At 42.1% G+C, this 21,467-nt stretch overlaps 1 protein-coding gene across 1 annotated transcript in view; it reads right to left on the bottom strand.

Annotated features, from left to right (window-relative positions):
* The window catches only part of LOC310951185 (plexin-A1-like), a 264,511-nt gene that overhangs the window by 126,737 nt on the left and 116,307 nt on the right, over positions 1–21,467 (bottom strand). The window contains exon 4 of the mRNA XM_083919308.1: positions 11,830–11,961. Within this exon, the coding sequence (XP_083775434.1) occupies positions 11,830–11,961 (132 nt within the window). The remainder of the gene's footprint in view (positions 1–11,829; positions 11,962–21,467) is intronic.

Here is a 21,467-nt window from a genome sequence, read left to right as displayed (position 1 = left end):
TTTTCATGTCCTTTGCCCTAACAACTGCTGCATGATTAATCACAGACACAAATGCATGTGTTGGTTTTCACTTCACTGTGTACTTCAAATATGTTCTTCCATCAGATGGCTCCGACTGCATGGAGCAGCCTCTGCTGCCCTCCCGCAGGGCGACACGTCTTTTAATTGGTGTGTGAATTTATCAGCATACGTGTGGCATTCAAGTCTTCAAAGACTGAAGCATCTCAAGGACTACATGGATTGCCACAACGTCCCCTGAATTATCATATTGCATCACCAGCAGGTCAAAGTTCAGTGAAATATCTCAACATTTGCCACAAAACTTTCAAACATCCATTGGTCCCAGATGCTGTATCGGAATGGATGTTTATTACAGTAAAAATCACACTGGTTGAAGACTTTCTGTAGGATTTGTGTAATTGAAAATCCCTTGCATTTATGGTAGGGATGTATATGCTGCTTATGTGATAATATAAACAATGTTGCCTCCCTAGCCAGCCTTCATAACAGCACCTCTCGCAAGTAGATTACAGTTATCCCTTGATTCCACCCCAGACTATACATCTCCTCCGTTTGTGTCCCTCTGATGTACAGTTGGACACAAAAGCTTATGGCAGATTCATAGCATGATTATAGTAACCTGTATCTGATAACTATTATAATGCTACCATTACCCGGCGTATGCCTTTTACAGGACACCAAATAGCAGCAAATTGTAGTCATTACTTGTGCTTGGACAAATACTATGCCAGTTATACAGCCTGATCCAATCTGATAGAGAGAGCACGGGGGAAAAATACCTGTCACACTCGAGCACAATAGCCACGGAGAGAAGTTTATTCAATGGGGCTTTGTGGTCGTGGGGCAGATGATGTATTCCAATGGAACAGTTCAATTATTGAGTTCTAGAAAACAGATAATGGGACAGGAAATGTGAGATGCTCAGCCAAAGACTCTTTGTCTTACTGAGGTGGCAAGCAAGGGAGGGAGGGAGAGTGTGTGTGTGTGTGTGTGTGTGTGTGTGTGTGTGTGTGTGTGTGTGTGTGTGTGTGTGTGTGTGTGTGTGTGTGTGTGTGTGTGTGTGTGTGTGTAAATTAGAGAGAACCACCTTTTTATATTAAATATGGCATTTTCATTCCTGGTCTATTTGCTGCAGCAGAGGGGAACACAGAGGAAGGAGGGGGGGGGGGGGGGGGGGGGTAAAGCAGCAGGGGAATTAGGAGATGAGGTAGAGGAAGATAGATGGAATGAGATCACAGTGGACAAATGTCCATTTTAACCATTAATTTGAGTCCTCAAACTAATAATGGGCAGCGTTTGTGGACATGATAACCTTCCAGTGGGATTTAGATGCTTTTTCTTTTTTTGTCATGTTTCCAGAGTGGCAGAAAGAGAGAGAGAGAGAGAGCAGAGTAGATGATGGGGGAGAGTTTATTGCAAATAAATAACTGCTACAAATGAGACTCTCTCATTTGGGTCATGATAGAGAGGCTCTTAATTTGCCTAGTGGCAGATGAGGAGGTGGGGGTGGGTGGGAAGGAGTGGTGTGTGTGTGTGTGTGTGTGTGTGTGGGGGGGGGGGGGTGCAGCAAAGGATGGATGAGAAAGACACACAAATGTAATTGCGACTGATGTTTCATTCCACATATGGGGCCCATGCGATGTCAGCTATAGGCCCAGCTGTAATTGTCCATTCTGTATAATGTGGGGGAGAATATGAGGTGCTATTACTTCACAATAGGCTGATGGATGGCTTAGTCTGCAAGCCACACAAACACACACACGTAAGCAGCAGTGCAGACATGCAATTTGTGGTGTGCACATTCTGTAAAGATGGTCTGCACGTGCGAGTTAATAAACTATACGATCTCTAACATGTGGATATGGATTACAATTTAATGCAAACAAGGGCGCTCTCCATGTGCACAACAAGCAGGTTAGGAGTGGGGGTAGGACTCTTATGTGCATCACCATTGTCTCTTGAAAGATTATGCCTCGATGCAGGAAAGTCAATTATTGGAAATTTTCTTTCCCTTCCTTTACACTATTTTTAAAAACTTTATTTTACTCATTTGTTTCTCCGTCCAATTTCCTTCCTTCCCCCTGCTCTCTCTGCCTCTGCCTGTCTCTCTGTTATGCTCTCATCTGTCATGAATTTGGCTGGACACCGAAAAACACGGCAAATGAGGCCATAGATCACAAGTAGACACCGACAGACACAACCTTGGAGGAAAGAGAGAGAAGAGAAACCGAAGAAAAATACAGAGAGGATCTCTCCATCATTATCCTTTCAAAGTACATCCTTGTTTTCATTAGCTCTCCATCACCAGCAGGCATTAGACATATCCCAACAATAAGTGCAAAATGGGAAACATTAGCAGTTTTACATCCAGATGCTGTGTGGATAGCCAGCACGTGCCTGACAGCATATATTATCTGCCAAATCTGGACAATAATCACAGTTATAAGGCAAAATTCTGTTTTGTCTGGATCACGCTAAGATTACAGTGGACAACACCCTGAATATTAGTGACTACAAAAACAATGTGTTCCCCTTACTTCAAAGAAGAAGCCGTTGACTGAAACTATCCAAAATATCAGTTCCCAACTAACAGAAATGTGAAAATCCTAATATATATCATGCATGGGTGTGGACAACAGTAAACAGGTGTTGGTACACAGCAGTTGTACTGCTGCGATGAGACATTTCCAGTTTGCAGAGCTTCCAGAGCACCACATTGTTGGGTCTTTGTCTAAAATACTCCCACACTTAAGTGGATCGTGGGCAAGGTTTTTAGCTGCAGCTTGTTCTCAGGGGGAATCAGGGAACACATGCTTTAAGCCATCATGCAACCTTGTATTCATGCAAGTCGACATATTTCCTTAAGCGACATCAATTACGCCGATGAATTGCCCCAGCGCTAAAGCTAACCATCTGCTAGCTGAATATATTACTGCTACTTTATTCAAAGGAATATAAACACACAAACCGACCCAAAAACACATACATAAATAGGGACATAAATCAACGCTTCCATTTACCTTGTTCAAACCCAAGTCACGCTATTCCTCTCAACCACATAGAGACACTTTTCTCTCGCTGTCTATCTCTTTGGTCATCACAAAAGTAACAATTCTGATCTGCTGATCACTCATGTAGTGAGTGAGTGAGTGAGTGAGTGAGTGAGTGAGTGAGTGAGTGAGTGAGTGAGTGAGTGAGTGAGTGAGTGAGTGAGTGAGTGCGTGCATGCGTGCGATAGTGAGTGAGTGAGTGAGTGAGTGAGTGAGTGAGTGAGTGAGTGAGTGAGTGAGTGAGTGAGTGAGTGAGTGAGTGAGTGAGCTGCGTGCGTGAGTGAGTGAGTGAGTGAGTGAGTGAGTGAGTGAGTGAGTGAGTGAGTGAGTGAGTGAGTGAGTGAGTGAGTGAGTGAGTGAGTGAGCGAGCGAGCGAGCGAGCGCGTGCGTGAGTGAATGAGTGAGTGAGTGAGTGAGTGAGTGAGTGAGTGAGTGAGCGAGTGCGTGCATGCGTGAGTGAGTGAGTGAGTGAGTGAGTGAGTGAGTGAGTGCGTGAGTGTGAGAGTGTGTGTGTGTGTGTGTGTGTTTGTGTGTGTGTGTGTGCATATGTGTGTGCGTTAGTTGGGAAACAACTTTTATTCATAAAATGTTGTGTAAGTCCTTTCTTTGATTTTTTGACCTCACACAGCAAATGTGTGATAAAAATTGAAAAACAACCCAGGGAAATATGACGTTATTTTAAGCATCTTAACTTTCCATGCTAGGATCTACTGTACTACATAAAATGTATTATGTATACGTAATTCGACTTGCCCACATAAAACAACTGCTCAGACATGCAGTTCTTAAACACAACTGACCCATTAGCTGACAGGGCCCAAGGGCAGTTCCAGTAGATCTCTGCATCCTCCTCATTATTCTCAGTCTTCACTGAAAAATATTTTTTGGCAACTTCTGAGTTGGACAATCACCAAAGAAACTGCTTAAAAAGGAGCACACGCCAGTCTTTTCTCCCTGACCTCCAAGAGCAGTAAATGCTGAGTGAATTGAATATGAACCTTCTCTGATGTGGTGCCAGGGGTAGGGTTTCTCCACTGTGCAGAACATTTCTGTGCTGTAGCTAAATCGATATACGGAGGTACATCATCAGACCATTATGCTACTTTTTGAGCGCTTTCACAAAGACAGGGGCAAAGGCGTTTCCTGCCAAGGGGGTCACCTTACGAAGCTGTTTTACAAGCGTAGAGGCTTGACCTTGCCCTGTGTGATCAGTAGTTGAAATGTGGTGGTGATGCTACAGCGGAGCAAAGATCAGAGACTGGGCTCGGCTTCACAGGCGGACTGCGCATCAATACAAGAAGTGGATTACAAATCCCTAAATAAACAACAAAGATTAAATTAGTTTAACGAATAAAAGATAGTCTGTGTTGAAATAAAAGTATAAAAGAATAACTTATGATAATGAGAAATAGGTGGCATACAAAGCTTTACCTCATAGCTGGATAATGCAAACAAGACTACCAATTACATGAAAAGCGAGTAATTTGGTTTAAAGGAGGTACATTAGAAATCAATAAATTATGAGCAGTAATCCATTTAGTAATTTACTTTAAAGCAATTAGGTGATGTAAGCCATAGGGAGGTACAGGATACAAGAAATATCTCTCTCTCAGTGACATCAACGATAGAGAGCGGTGACAGGATGAAAAATCTCCCTCGCCCTGCTGTTTTATTAGATTGGGACAATTGGAACATGTAACGAGGAAACAACGGCAATGATACAATTGATTTAGTGCCATTGTTCATTTTTATGAGAACAAAAATGACATGATATCACTGAACAGAAAGAGAGCAACCAAAAGCTAGAGGCAGGCAACGATACATGGAGTAAGAGAACATTGCTAGACTAGTCTGTGTGAGTACGAGTGTGTGTGAGTGTGTGTAGCGGGGACACAAAGAGAGCCATGTATAAATCCATCGCTCGCTAATCGAAAACTCTCCTCTCGCGGTGAATCGGGCAGTTTTATGTTTTCGCACTATGTGTGTGTGCATGCTTATGTGAGTCAGTGCTGCTATATAGATACGCAGTCCATACGCAGCAGTCCAATCCAGCACTTTTAATTATGTGTGTGAGTGAATGTGGGAAAAGGTAAATTGCTCTGTCAAGCTGGGAAATGGGCTTTTTGATGTTTGAGCTCTCATCACTTGGCATTTCTATTATTCAACGAGGAGAGAGGAATGGGAGGGATGGAGATGAGGAAGAGAGGAGAAGAAGAGGACAAACAGGGTGAAGGTATGCCTCACTTCTGAAAGTGATAATCCCGGTGAGTACGTATATAACAGGCTTTCAAATTACTTGGTGAGAAGAGTCCTAATGCAGGACTCACCGAGGACCAAATCGTTTTGCAAAGTCTGGCGGAAAGAATTTGGCTTTTTGCATAAAGGGGAAGCAAACACTAATCCAGTTTTTTCCCCTATTTACAGATGTCATGTTTATGAGCAAAAACTTTTAAGTGTAGAGTTTTTTCTTGCATGTTTTACTGTTACTGTTCAAACTGAATGTAATGTACTGGAGGCCTCATCCACTCCCAGCTCACCTTGTCCTGAATTTCATCTGGTCACCCAGGCTGCACCAATGACATTAGACCAGGTTTTTCTTAGTGAATGGCACAATCGATTTCTGTTGCCTCAAAACAGAAATTTTCCAACAATGCGAGCGACATACATTCAAGAAGAGAGGATCCCTATGTGTCTGCTGGGTGTGTAACTGTGTAACAAATATAACCACTTCAAAAGGTAATGCTATATCAATGGTTTGTTGACAGCTTGTTTAGCTTCCCACAAGAAAAAAAAAAACAAAGGAAGAGGAAAAAATCTACTAATGCTGCGTTACTGTTTTTCAATAGCCAAGGGCCAATTCCAAAAGCTAACTGAATATTGAACAGAACAAAATTGGACTTGCACATTATCAGCTATGCACAACACGCTAATCTTTATTAGCTTCTGCCTAATGTTAGCATTATAAATTCAGCATTAGGTTGGACAACATTTTTCTAACCCAGATGTTGCTTAAACACATCTGAAATTCAATTCAATTCAATCCACATCCAATGGCATGACATAACACTGTACATATTACCAAAGAATATTAATTATATCGCATTAACAATATTTATTGCATTTCATCAATAAAATAAACAAAATACATGACAGAGTGGAGTCAAGGCTATAACTAAAGCAGCTCGTATATTAAATTCTTTTTGAAAATGTTATTTCCCATCATATTAATTACCGTTACCATCTCATCCTCTTGACATGACACACCCTCTGGCAGCCATTTTGGAGAGTCAGACTCTTGGGAAAAAGTGACTGCATTTCGACACTTCTGCTGTCTCAAGACAGCTGGTCAAACATGGTTAAACTCTGTGCTATTCCTGTCAGGGAACTGTTCCTTACTTGTTCTCATTAGACTGGATAAGTAAATGTAACTAAGTGTCCAGAGAAAACTGGGGCAGTTTTTCTTTCGGATACATTTTATTTGGCTTGGAAAAAATAAAAAGCACAAGTATATACACCCCAGGGCTTGGCCAGCAACCTTAAACCCCTATATATTATATCTAGTCCACACAGCCTCTGGGTAGGAAGACACTCCTCATCAGCAGGCCAGGGAGGCTCTGTGTACACGTCTGGAACACAAGTTCACATTCTGCTGCAGAGGGAAGATCCTTATTTTTAACTGGTGCTGTCTGAAGCTGCTGCTGGGAGAGCAGTTACTCCACAAATTCCCTCCATGTGAGAGAGACAGAAGTGAGGACCCCTAAGAATATTGAAAAGATGAGGCAGGAAAAACCGGGGAACGGAACAGACCGTATCCTGCAAACCAATTACTTACTATCACCTCCCTCTCTTTTTCTCTGACCAGACTGTGAATTTTGTTTATGTTGAAGCGAGGCCATTCCTGCTTTACAAAGAGATGGCCATCTCATCCACTATGTCAATTAGTTGGTTTTCATATACACATGATTACACATACTAAAAAGACTAAATGTTAAACAAGGCTTGCCACCCTTGCATTGATGTGAAGCAACAATTCGCTAGTACAAGAGAAGCTATCATATAAACTGACCAACTTGCATCCAGCCCTTATTGATATTGGATATTTTTAAGGAATAGTTAACATGTAAATTAATAGACTTTCTTTGGAAATACACTTATTTTCTTTCTTGCTGAGATACATGAGGAGATTAAAACCGCTCCCGTATCTGCTAGCAAGAAAAACAAGCAATTAGCTTAACATAAAGACTGGAAGCAGTGGGAAGCCATGGATGCATTAAGGGCACTTAATAAAGATGAGATATGACCCTAATCATTCCTATGAATGAGTTTCTCATTGGCTCTTCGCTCATAAAATTACCCAGATCTTCAGCACTGTGTGGCCCATAGAGCAAAGACTTCCATCAGCAAATCCGAAATAACTTCCAGTTTAGCAGTCTGTTAACTTGATAAAATGATTTAATCATGCAGCTCTTCTTGACTTGTTAAATGTTATAGGACCAAATGGATCAAGTTCAGTCATTCCGCAGGGGTTGTGACACACAAAAAGGTTTCCAATGATATGCAGTTGCCTCTTTCCCCATGTAAGTCTATGGGGAAAATTATTTTTGGGGGCTAATGGCATTACATGATGAACCCGGAATCTGTAATTCCACGGTTTGTCCGCTATGTGAACTCGGCCTAAAGCCTGGCGCTCTTCCGGGGTCTTGGTGAAAAAAGCTAGACTGGCTCCTTCCAAAGTAACAAGCATCCCCCTGAAAGCATCTCAACAGCTGAAAACACATTGTGGAGATTAGACTGTATAAGCGATAGATCTAACTACGTGATGTTATCCAGTGGTTCGGGGAATTTTACTATTTACTTCTATATAATATGACTTCTATTTGGCATCAGTAGAATTGCCACCTGTTGGATATTAGAAATAATGCAGGTTTAAAGGGGACCTATTATACTCATTTTCAGGTTCATATGCATTATGTGCTTCTACTAGAACATATTATAGTTCAACTTGTCTCGTTTACATTTGTTTGATTTGACAGATTAAGAACATAAAATGTTTCAATATGGCACCTTTATAAATCTAAAGGTGCCATTTTTTAAGCTAGCTCTTTCCTTTTACACTATGCTAGGCTAATGGGGCTGGCTGTGGTTTCTAATGCTACACGGTCCACATGAGAATGGAACACATCTTTTCATCAAACGCTTTTCAAGAACATGAAGCATATCTCCCAAAATGTTGAATAGAAATTGGAGCAACTGTTTTCTGAATCAGTCTACTCTCAACGTCTAAGAAGACAATTCCTCTCCAGAATGGAGTGAAAACAGTGGCAGACGTACTGAATCACATCGTATCGTCTCAAAAAGGAAGCATTGCCGTTACTGCAAAGCTGCGCTTCTGTCACTAGACCTCCTCACAGTCACTGAACTAACATACACGGACATGTACTGGACATGTCGGTGCTCATCAAAAATAAAACACTGGCTTTAATAATTGAAAAAGACGTTCTGGTGGCAATAGCAGTCATCTTTAATGCAGATGACAGGAGTCAAAAGGGGAAATCTCTGAACACTCCAAGGTCTTCCTTCCTTTTGCTGAGCAGCTGCTTAGCACTGCTGACTAAAACAGAGAAACTTGTTGAAGACAGGAATTATCATCCCGATATCACCGCTTAAGACTTAGTTTCTGTTGACAGCTCAACAAGTTTTGTAAATATATTGTTCTGAAGGTTTCCCGAAGACCTTATTTTTCTTACACAAAAGTGAGTACCGTATTTTCCGCACTATAAGGCGCACCTAAAAACCTTCAAATTTCTCAAAAGCCGACAGTGCGCCTTATAATCCAGTGCGCCTTATATATGAACCAACATTGAGCCACAACAGGTCTCGCAACTATGGTAAGAAGCCGCTGACTCTATTTTCCCCCGTAGAAGAAGTAACGCGCGGTGCATGTTGAGATATATAACTGCGCGAAGCGTGCCGTTTCATTTCCATGTGTGTGTTCGTGTAAAGAGCCCAAAATAGCTCCTATTAAGAGACACGCTTACGACGCAGAGTTTAAACCCAAGGCCATAAGTCACGCAGTAGAACACGGGAATAGAGCAGCAGCCAGAGAGTTTACCATGAACATATCAATGGTGCGGAAATGGAGGAAGCAACAAGACGACCTCCCCTGACTGTTTTGTTGACATTCCCTTTAGCGCAGCTCCATCTAATGGATGCAGAACGTAACCCCAGCCTAGACTGTAGCGTCTATTCTATGTGCTGTATAATGCGGTGCGCCTTATATATGAAAAAAGTTTCGAAATAAGCCATTCGTTGAAGGTGCGCCTTATAATGTAGTGGGCCTTATAGTGTGGAAAATACGGTACTTTTGACCTTCGTGCCGGTAGTTTTTGTAATATTAATCTAGTGTTACTGTCATGTTGGTATGTAGAAATTCCGCCTAATTCTACCGCCTGCACTTTTGTTAATATAAGAACACAATTGGTATACTGCTTCTACCTTGTTAATGCTGCAGTTGAACCCCATTTTAAATGTTAATAAATTTGAGAATTAAATCCCATTCTGTAATAATTGTTGTGTGGGTGGATTCTCTGCTTTAATATGTATTTGTTGATTTCCCTGTTTAGTACATTTCAGCCTCGTGGACTGCTATCCATGATCGAAGGGCCTTATTTCCCCTGTCACATCAACACAAAACGCCATCCATTCGTATCAATTACACGCCGCTTCCTCTTTGCACTTATGCAGCCACATGGAAGTCAATTATGTCTAATTGCTGGTAAATTACGCAGCACTCACATGGCAGTTACTGTCTACATACCTGGGACATCTAGTTGAAGGTTATAACATTGCAGTCATTAACCGTTATGAGATAAGAGAACTGTGCAGGTAAAGGAAGGAGAAGGGGGAGAGTGGAGAGTGGAGGCGAGGGAACGGCCATAGCTGAATTCTGCAGTATCAAACTCTCATCGATGAAGTCATTTTAAGATAACAACACCCACACGCCAGGACTGCAGGATAATATTCTACATATTACGCTGCAGATGAGATCAGTAACAGCAAGGAGAAGTCACTGAGTATGTCACATGCACACTAGATTCAAGATTCCACTATTATTCTGAATAATGACATATTGACAATACTCCGAATTTGATATAGGTCATGCAAACCGGATATTTAATTTGGATATTCCAAATAAAACGTATTTTTCCGAAAATAGCATTTGATTTGATCTGATTAAGACGTGGCATATGCCAATATTATTTGGGTTTTAGAAGCATTATTTTGACATGTGCACATCCCATTCATCCTGTTTCAGTCGGGGTTCTTTACTGCAGTTTATGGGCTCTGTGCGTTGCGGTTGTGGTTGTTGTGGTTGTTGTACCCAAACCAAGCCAAGAAACCGACAGTTTGCAAGTCTTGAGAGATGCATGCCCAAAAGAGAAGCCCTCATTCAGAGTCAGAAGGGGAGGCACACCTACGTTTACACATAATGAAAGACCTGGATATCAACAGGTTTTTGAACATGTACATCACAAAGGTTAAAAAAGGAGGCTGTGTTTACACGGTCCAAAACGTCCGCCGTTGGTGGAACATTTTGAAAAAATCCCATTTTTCATGTAAACGTGAATGCTAATAGAATCTTAATTTTCATTAGCCATGTAAACATCTAAGTAGGATAAACAAGCAAAACCCAGAATATTTCGTGCACGTAAACAAAGTCATAGAGATAACACAGTTTGAAATCAAAAATATTGTACATAATAAAAATGAGCATTGAATATTGTCAAAAAGAAGCTTAATTTGCAATGATGTTGTTGTAAATTGACTTTATTTTATGACCAAACTATTCTGTTCCTTTGTTGTTTGTTGATGTTTTGTTGGAAAAGGTTGAAAAGCATCTTTTTTTATGAAGAATGCCATAAAACAGGTTGCTCTTACTGGTTAGGTCCTCTACAATTTCCTGATTTCAAAACCTGAATGTAAAAAATGGCAGAACTTTTTATTTTCTGTATTAATCTCTCGTCTGCATTATTTACCCTAGGAAATGTGAAGCCTTTAAAGTGAAAAACAGTCGTTCTCCAAGTCAAAAATATCTTTCTATATGAATAACAAATCTTTCACATTACCGATCCTCATGTCACCAGTGGAAGGGTGGTGTGGGGCTTCATTCTATATATGGCACATTTTAATATTCATGATATTAATTAGCACTTATGACTCTCGTGTGCGTCGGTAGTGCTGCTTAAATTGCAAATTTGTTCATGCGCTGCATGTGGTACTGTATGTATGTGGTAATTGGCTTGATTGCTCATTCCCCCAGTGTGCATTCTTAATACATCTTTTCTCATGAAGTCTTTATGGTGCTATCCCACTGAATTCATGTTCTTTTTTTCTTCTATTATCGCTTTCCAAACTTCGCCCAATCTATTTTCAGCAGTGAGGTGCATAGGAGTATGGAAGTCGTGTGTTTATATTGTTGCAAACATGCAAAGGCCTACTAAAAAATATAAAAAAACCCACAACACATGGATAAGCGGTTGAAGATGAGATTAGACCACACATGCTGGGCTAAGTGTGCATGTAGTTGTACGCCATAGGCTGTCATGTTTCACTGGATCTGTCCACAAAATCACCAGACACGAAATGACTATAGATACTCAGTCATCATTATCCCACGGGTTGTCAACAGCAACTGTGGGCTGCATTATGGGCTGCACTGCTAGATCATTATATTGGGAGTGTGTGTTTTTTTTCATACCTGTTGATCAGTGAGGGTGTATAAGTACTGGTGATCTGGGCTGAAGAGCAGATCTCTCAGGAGGGGGCTCCCGTCGCTCACCACCACATTCTCATACAGCAATGCCGGCTGCGTGATGGAGTTCACCAGGATCTAGAAGAGGACAGAGGAAGTTACAGTTACAATACAATGTTTCTGAAACAATTCTTTAACAATGTCTTTCTCTTGAGACACCACTTATCTCCAATTTACAATGCTGCCCTTTCATCCGTTCCCAGGAGATTCAAAAATCTAACCTCAAAGAACAACTGTTCACAAATGTCCTCCTGTGACCCCAACCACTGTCGTTCAGACACAATAGAGCACTAACCAAGTCGAAACAAACTTCCCACCAACGACTGTCGCTCTAACGATGGTCGTTGGCCCTTGGAGCACAAAGGGTTCCAGTGACATCATCGGCCTTGTGAGAGGTTAAATACCTGGATCTCACACCAGTTAGTTGGACCAGTCCCAGCCTGGTCACATGCGTACATGAACTGATGAAGCCTCTTGGATGAGAGGTGAAACGTCCTCCTAGACAAATAACCAGTCCAGTTGCTTTTGACTGAAATTGCTTTGAGGATAACGACGACATGGACGAATGAGAACATTCACAGGCTTGTCTTTCCCTTTAGAATTTCCAGACCTCCATTTGCCAGCCGTTTAGTCCGTGACAACTTTTCTGTCGCCCACACTCTGTCATCTCTCTCTCCTTAGTCTTAACAGTCCCTACTGTTATTATCCGCCAAATCACTACCAGAGTTGACTTAATCTGTTTTTCTGAACAGAAGGTTCATTAGCAGACAAATTGTCATCACTGTATGGGCTTTCGTTGCTTAAGAGGAGGAACCAGCTTTGGTTAAAAGTCAGGTGCTTTGACTGCTTTGAAGAGCTAGACAGAGGGACACATTCTAAGACGCAAACATATAGTCTGCACTCTAGATAATGCTACCATGAGTATATCACTTGTTGGTAATTAAATATGTTCTTGGAGCATCACCATGTGTTTTCCGTCTTTTAGCAGGATAGACGGGTCTAAATCTTCTTGGAAAACCTGATATAGGGCAAAAATAGGTGTATACGTGTGTATTGCAGCGGCGTATTGGTGGTTATTACTGTCCAAAGAACTCACACTTACATTCACTTACACACACACACACACACACACACACACACACACACACACACACAGAAGAAAAAACAAACTTTATTTGATCATTCTTAAACTACTTCATTTCCGTGCGGCCGTATCACTTGTGATAAGTGAAGGACTGTGGCGGAGCGAGGGGGAAATAAGAGCAAGAAGCAAGCTCTGGCCTACAGCTCGGGGCAGAGGGTAGTTAGAGTGGGATTCAGGTCAGCTGGCACAGAGGGGACTGCAGACTGGAGGAGGTGACTGTAGATTCTCATCTAGTCTACTAGCCTGCAGGTTTCTGCTCTCCTTCTGTGACCTTTGGAAGTTAGTGTGCCCAAACAGACTTCTCGCTGAGGAAGTGGCAGCACTTAGGGGTGAGAAACTTTGATTAACCCTCCAATAATCCACTTTTTTTCATGTGCTTTTCTTAGAATCTACATTAAAATGCTGCAGACTGTGCATTGGCAGCCAGTGGGGAGGCTTCAGCATCGTATTATAAGGGTTTCCGATAAATGTCACCTATTTACTTAGCTGAAACCCCTGCAGGGACCAGCTTCATACATTCCACTTCTTCTCTTTGTGTACTCTGTTTTCACTAAATTCAAAGCCATAAAAGTGGAAAAAAAGGGGCGACACTGGGGCATCTGGAACTTTTTTATGTTTCCATCTGTCCAGTTTCTTCCTTTCTGGAACTTATTAGCAGAGAACCCCGGCTATAAGATGAAAGAGACAGCTCTAAAAGCAGTGTCTACCTGTTTTAAAAGGCGCTTATTAAATATGCTTTTAAAACCCTAAAGGATCCCACTTTGATGTTACTGACAGCTTATGAGTCATTAAAACAGACAGTTTTTTTTTTTACTGATTAGTTTACCTCTTCAGAGCCAGACAATAATAGGTATTTTTTATCTCGCTCAGCGGGGCCACTCTACGATGAGTGCACGGAACATTAATTGCAGCTATTTGCACTCAAATGATTCACCAATCAATTAGTTTCAAAACACATTGTTTATATGTAATATATGTTGGCTAAAATGACATCAATTCAGTCACTTCAAAAGAAGAGAACAGGGCGCACCATTTATATTCCAGGCACTAAGCTAATGCTCTTTTCCCGGGTGATGTATATTGAGGAAGCAGGAACAGGTTGCGTGTCTTGCTTAAGGACAGTGCAATAAGTCGTGCATCATGTCTTTGACCTTTCAGTTGACGGTCTCTCTAGGCCACCTTCAGCCACGCAACTACGGAGACAACACAACAGAAAGTGTGGATCAGGATGGAAGCTAAAGGTGACTCTTCCTGATGCGTTTGCAGCCTCCACTCCAACTTTGGAGAATTTTTGCCCTTTCTTTACCATCCTGTCCCCCCCCCCCCCCCCCCCCCAGGACCTCCCTGTCGCCTCTATCCTCCAGGGATTAAGCTCATTACCAAGCCAACGCTGATATTATCAAGGACACTGTGACCCTCTCTCACACACACACACACACAAACACACACACACACACACACACACCGAGGTCTACAGGTGTACACACTCACACTTACAAAGCCATGTGCCAACAAGTTTGTTGTTCGTCACTGCTCACGACCAAACGACCCAATAACAATGTCAATGTACTTCCACCTTTGTTCCACATTGCGACTAGAGATCTAATTCCAAAGATCTAAGATTGTCATTTTCTTTCTGTCAGTTCTCTTGTCGAGATTCTACACTAGCTTATTGAGTTGTCTGACAAGGATGCCGTTTTCAGGAGCATAATAGAACATAAAAGAAGTCAAAAGGAAAGACGGAGAGTAGGAAAGTGAACGTTCATATCACAGTTGGCATGTGGTCTTTTCAAACTAGGAGAAACTGATGTTTATATGAATAGTTGACTTAAACATGACTTCAAATACAGTATTACTGGGACTAATGCTGATTATGTACATCACAGTTCAAAGGTTTGGAATCAGTTGTTCTATTGTGGGGCGACTGTGGCTCAGTGAGTGGGTCGTCCTCCATTTGAGAGATTGGCGGTTCAATCCCCACCCCCCCACCCCCCGGTCCACATGTCGAAGTGTCCTTGGGCATGACACTGAACCCCGAATTGCTCCCCACGGGTGTGTAAATGTGATGTGAATGGTTACATTAGATGGTATGTAGATGTCCACTGCCATCAGTGTGAATGTCTGTGTGAATGGGTGAATGTGACAAACACTGTGAGAGTGCCTTGAGTAGTCAGAAGAGTAGAAAGGTGCTAAATAAGTACAAGTCCATGTACCATTTATTGATGTTTTTCTTCTTTCTTTCAATAATGGGTATTTCAACAGAGATGAATGAATGTTTAGTCTTATTTTTGGACGGGACATTTTACAACCTTTAAGCATTTACCACCATTCAAACATGTAAAGTAGTCCTCTCAGACATCTGACTTCAACCAATCCAGTTTTCATGGCCAAACAGCACGCCGACCTGCAGGATTGTTTTGTAGCACGCCGAAGATGCACTCATGGACAAAAGTTGGTGTGACGACGCTCCCTGCTCTCTCTCTCTCTCCCTCTGACATCAGCAGGGACGTCAGCAGCGTTGGCATCACCTGGGCCGTGAGAGTCTGGGTGCTCTTAACTCTCTCCTGGAGCTCATTCAGTATGGCTCTCCTCCCAGGGACACCTTGTTTAGCTTTTGTTTGGTGTTTGGGTTTCTGTACATCCTTCTTACAACATTACACACACACACTTCTCAACTCATGCATTCACCTACATCACTGATTCCACTCACGACACACGCCATGATTAGTTTACTTTTTAAGTTACTTTTCCTTAAATAAATAATTAGTTAATTGTATCATGTGTGCATCTCCTTGTTTTGTCATGGCCGGGCGGCCCGGTCTGGGACAAAGGCAAAAGTTGATGATGATGATAGTGGAGATGGATGAGGTGGGATGAAGATACTGTAGGAGGCGTGGTGGAATATAGAGGGGCGATTCTTTGTGTGTGAGCACCGAAGTGTGTAGAGGAAGACAAGGTTATAAAAGTGAACATAATGAGGTTTGGCTGGAGCGGTGCAGTGATTGATACGGAGCTGGGTTCACCCACCGGTCGCTCCTTTGGGTCAGGTAGACTGGGAAAACAAAAGCACATGCTACCTCTTCTCTTCTTCATAATCCACCCTTGATTCCTTCCATCCCAATGCCTTTCTTTGACTTCCTTTCGCCCATACATTCTTCCTCCCTTCACTTTCTCTCTTTCATATTTCATTTTGGCATGTATTTATGGATGCCATATGATGAATTGTTTTTTGTTCATTTTCCAATTTTGCACTTGGATTTTATCCCAGCTCTCTTTCATTTGTCTCCCCCGTCTCACCTGCATCCTTTCTATTTATTTTCTCATTAACCTCTTCCCTTCATTTCATCTCCTACATCACCTCTTCACCCGGTTCCCCTTTTTATTTTCTTTCTTTCTTAAGGTTTCTCCTTTTTGTCCTCACTTCTTCTTTTCTCCACTTCATAATACATTCAGGTAAAGGAAACTCACTTGTCCCTTTACCCACAGACCTCTTTCTCCTACTGAGTGTGTGTGTGTGTGTGTGTGTGTGTGTGTGTGTGTGTGTGTGTGTGTGTGTGTGAGTGTGAGTGTGAGTGTGTGTGTGTGGGTGTGCGTGTGCGTGTGCGTGTGCGTGTGTGTGTGTGTGTCTGTGTGTCCGTACACAGCAGTGCCCTGTCCAGCCTCAGCAGTTAAACATCTAGTTAATTACACGGTAGGACAAAGGGAGTGATGATGAAGAGGAGAAGAAGTGGATAAAGAGAGGAAAAAGAAAGGAAGATAGGAGAAGGTTGTTAACCTTGTTAGCGTTTCTCACTGAAACCAATGTTACAAATGTCCGGTGAGGACGAGTGATGACTCAGTGTCCCAAATGTTCAAGTAGCTCTTTGATGATGGAGGGAACCGAGGGAGGGGAAAAGCCACTTCCTTAATGAAATCCACAGTGATGTGTGTGCGTGTGTAACACTGTGTGTGTATTAACAGCTCCTTATTGTAGTCATGACCCTTAATGAAATTGATTTCAGTCTCATCTGTCTAAAGGAGGGTCTGTGCATGTGCAGCACATACATGTATACATTGTCGACAGTGGACTGTCATGACACATCAACCTAGTGTGGACTTCGGTTTCTGGTCATGTATAAATAACAAAAATAAAATATATATTTAATTTTAAGGTCCTTAATCCTGCAAATTTGAGTTTTATTTGGTTTTTAATGCGTATGCACGCACGCACTCATGCACGCACGCACTCATGCACGCACGCACACACATGCACACATCTCAAAAAGGACTTTCAATTTAATACCAGTTGGTAAAGAAGGGGTGAGTACATGGAGAGAGAGAGAGAGAGAGAGAGAGAGAGAGAGAGAGAGAGAGAGAGAGAGAGAGAGAGAGAGAGAGAGAGAGAGAGAGAGAGAGAGAGAGAGAGAGAGAAAGAGAGAGAGTGAGTGAGTGAGAGAGTGTCACTGTGGGTTGGTGGGCATTTATAAGGTAGTCATGTCAGTGAATGTGTATGTGAGTGTGTGTGTGTCTGACCCTGACTGGAGGGCATCCAAAGTATCACAGCACACCTGCTGACTACACAGTCTGCAGCTCTAGCACACACGGTTTGGTAGAGCCACATCAGCTAGACAGGTTACTCTGAGTGAAATTAATCATCGTTCTTTTGTCGCACCGCTGCTCTCACAACAGGAGGCTGGCCCCAGGTGACTCACACACACACACACACACACACACACACACACACACACACACACACACACACACACACACACACACACACACACACACACACACACACACACACACACACACACACACACACACACACACACACACACACACACACACACACACACACACACACACACACACACACACACACACACACACACACACACACACACAGACAGAGTGACAGGTAGACAGCTGGCCGGTGACAACATGCCACTATGAAGCCGTTTTCCTAACAGCTAACAATAGTTGGCTCTGTTTAAAGAGGACAACACTTCCAGCTTGGTAAAGTCAATGAACACATTTCCTGTCATAGTTCAGTTCAATGGTTGATTAGTTATCGATAACAAATATGCTTTATTGCAATCATACACATTTAGAATCCAGTGCCGTCTTTTAGAGTTACCTTAGAACACTGCATTAGCAAGACATAAAACATGAATGCTTTGCATTGCTTTCCCGCTTCAGAAGAGCCACCACAAACTTTAAAAGAAGCCAAATCTGTGCACATTTAAAAAAAAATATATCCTTAAACCTGTGAATGTTCTCATTTGTCCAGGTCGTCGTTATCCTCAAAGCAATTTCAGTCAAAAGCAACAGGACTTGGTTATTTTTCTAGGAAGACGTTTCACCTCTCATCCAAGAGTCTTCAGTCAGTTCTGGTGTAGAGATCCTGGTATTTAACCTCTCACAACAATGATGTCACTGAGACCCTTTGTGCTCCAAGTGCCAATGGCTGTCGTTAGATTGGCAGTCGGTGGTGGGAAGTTGGTTTCGACTTCGTTAGTGCAGTCCAGTTGCTTTTGACTGAAATTGCTTTGAGGATATCCTTAAACCCCTTTGATTACACTGACCCACCAGGGTCCCTGCTGACTATTACTGTGTGATACTACTAGTACAGTATCGAACGAAACAAGAAGATATAAGGAATCCATTGGTACCAGACCTGTCATGCTAACTTGTTGGGAAAGCTGCTAAACTACTGGTGTATTTGAATATTTCTGCATTCTGGGTTCCCTAAACAGTCTTGGAGTAGCATACATTGGGTCTGGACCGGGAAGCTGATACTCCTGTGGATTTAATGAGCCCAACTATATTCATGTGTGACGATGTTAGACCCCAAAATTGAGCTCACTGTATGAAATGAGCTGTTGGGAACTTTAGTGTAATCACAGCCTCATGAAACTTTAAAACCACAAACTAGAGACCATTCAGAGGATGGTGTTCCTACATACAGTATATTGACAATGAAGGAGTTTCTTAGCAGTTTACACAGAAGTGCTCACCATCCAATCACCAAATCAATGCAATACTATAGAAATGTATTAATTGAATTATTCATTGACTTAAAATGTCTGTTTCATGACTGAAAAAAAATTGACACAAAGTGCTGAGTCGCACCTCAAATGAATCTTCAGATTTCCCATACATCAGAGGATGTACACCACTTCTATGTGGCATCTACTGTCCACCACACTCAACACTCTTAAAAAAGGGAAAGGATATTTATCGCCATATAAGGTACGACAATGATTATGGCCTACTGATGAAATCCCTTACATCTGCAGTATTACAAATTGGGTGTGTGTATACGGATCTCTGTAAAGTTAGGGGTGTAAAATAATGTTGTAAGCAATAGGAGTAATGTCCTAAGTTACAAAAAGTAAGTAAGAAACTGATTTTCACTGTAAGTGAATCAAATATAAACTGTTTTTGTAGCAGCTGATATGTTAGACTTCCAGAAGCAGCTGTGTAGCATTCCCACTTTCAGCTGCCTTTGTTTGCCAGAATGTGACAAGGGCTAAAGCAACAAGACCAATTAGATACACTCACACTAAGAAACAATCTCAACGGTATAACTTGACAACAGCTTGAATTATACTGTTATTTCTCTTCCCCAGGCCCCTGGCCTGCTTTATTAGCACTATTAGCACTGAAGGATTCCTCACTGAAACTGCAGGGCACTGGGAGCCTCAAAATGTCACTGTATGCCTTTGACTAACATTCCTAGTGGGGAATATGTGCTACAAAATGTCACTTTATAACCAGAAGACACTAACAGAAGACGTCTCTTTCTATTCAAGTCAGGAGCACACAGATAAGCACACTCGTGCACGCAGCTCCCTTCACCAGCGCTGCATCTGTACCACCCTTCTTGACAGAAAGACAGGGCACAGTACTTTTTCTGCTGTCAGTTGGGCTGGCATGATTGTATGTGTGTGTGTGTTTAGGGTGTAAGGCCTCTTTAATCTTTCACAAGCGTGATGGACTTAAGTTTCTCCTTAGCGCTGCTCTCACACTTCCAGTCACACACACACACACATACACACATCTTGCCTCCTCTGCCTGCTCCTATCATAACCACAAACTGTAACCAGTCCCTGGAACGACCGTGTGCTTCTTCACTCTCCATCTTTCATCCATCTCTCATCTCTTCTTTTCGGTCCCTCTTGTTAACTTCATCTATAAGCTGTCATAATTTCATTGCACTTGCTCGTTCTAATCCTCCTTCCTTCCTTCTCTCATCCACTCACATCCATCTTCCACCCCCTGCTTTTGCACTGCAAAAAATGCCTGTCATTCTTAGTCATTTAGCCTGATATTAAGTCTTTTTCCTTTAAAACAAGTGAGAACTCTGCCAGAGAGGGTCCAAAAGAGAGCTCTTAATTGAATGCTGTCTCACTCATTTCAGTAACAAGTGTCAAACAAGGCAGAATAATGCAGATCACTCAAGTGGTATCAAAAAAGTACGGCTGCCTCATTCATAATCTTAGAACGAATTGATTTGCATTGAAATTGCCTCAGACCGTTGGCAGTTCAAGATGAGATGAATTGACTAGCTAAGGTTTTGTGAGGTTACTCTTCCCTCGTCTTCTCCTGTCCCACTCTGCCATGCCGCCCCTGAGAAATGCTTCTGACATACCTCGGTCTGGCTGTGGTCTACAACAGCAGCCCCGCATTCTTCCCCGAGGCAGATCCTGCAGGCTGAGGCCAAAGCAGAGCTAATGACATCCACACAATTCTGCAGAATGTCTTGTAATGGTGTGGTTGCTGGTATGGAAATCTAGGACCCGCAGGGGAGATGTGGGTTAGGTAGATTGTAATTATAAGCACGTCCTAGGCACATCCATGTATGTGTATAGCGATGCTTGTAAAATGGCTAAAATATGTCACTCATTAATAAAAAAACTTTGTCAGCTTGTAATAGCAGCATTTTGGCCAGTCCAGAGCCTCATATCGTCCCTACAGAGAGTGATGTTGGCCAGTTAACCTGTTACTCTATGGTATAACAGTTTGAAGGGTTTGTAAAGTCAGTGTCTTTCACTGTGAGGACGGAGTGCTGTGTACAGTCACTGGAGCTCATCTCCAAACCACAATGTCTCACCTTCTAAGTGACTGACTGGCATCTCCAGGCATGGTTAGCTGAGGATGACTTTTTTGCCAAAAAGGCCCATAATGGTGAATTACTGGTGACTTTTTATATTTGGATATGATGTGACTGAGGGCTCTTGTTTTTGCTTTTCTTTCTGTTTTTCTTATGTGCCCCATCATTTCTTTCTTAATCAACATTATAGTATCTCTGACAGCGGCACTTCAAAGGCTGTCAGTCTGGGCTTACTAGCTAGTAAGTGGTGCTTGAATTGGGATTGTTTTATCAATATACTATTTTCCAAGGTCAACAAAGAACTTTCATTCTTCATTTGTAAGCCGGTATGGAAGCCATAAAAGA

This window comes from Echiichthys vipera (assembly GCF_963691815.1).
Source record: "Echiichthys vipera genome assembly, chromosome: 9".
Classification (NCBI taxonomy): Eukaryota; Metazoa; Chordata; class Actinopteri; order Perciformes; family Trachinidae; genus Echiichthys; species Echiichthys vipera.
Note: the sequence above shows the minus strand (reverse complement) of the source record. Positions and strands in the feature narration are given on the sequence as shown.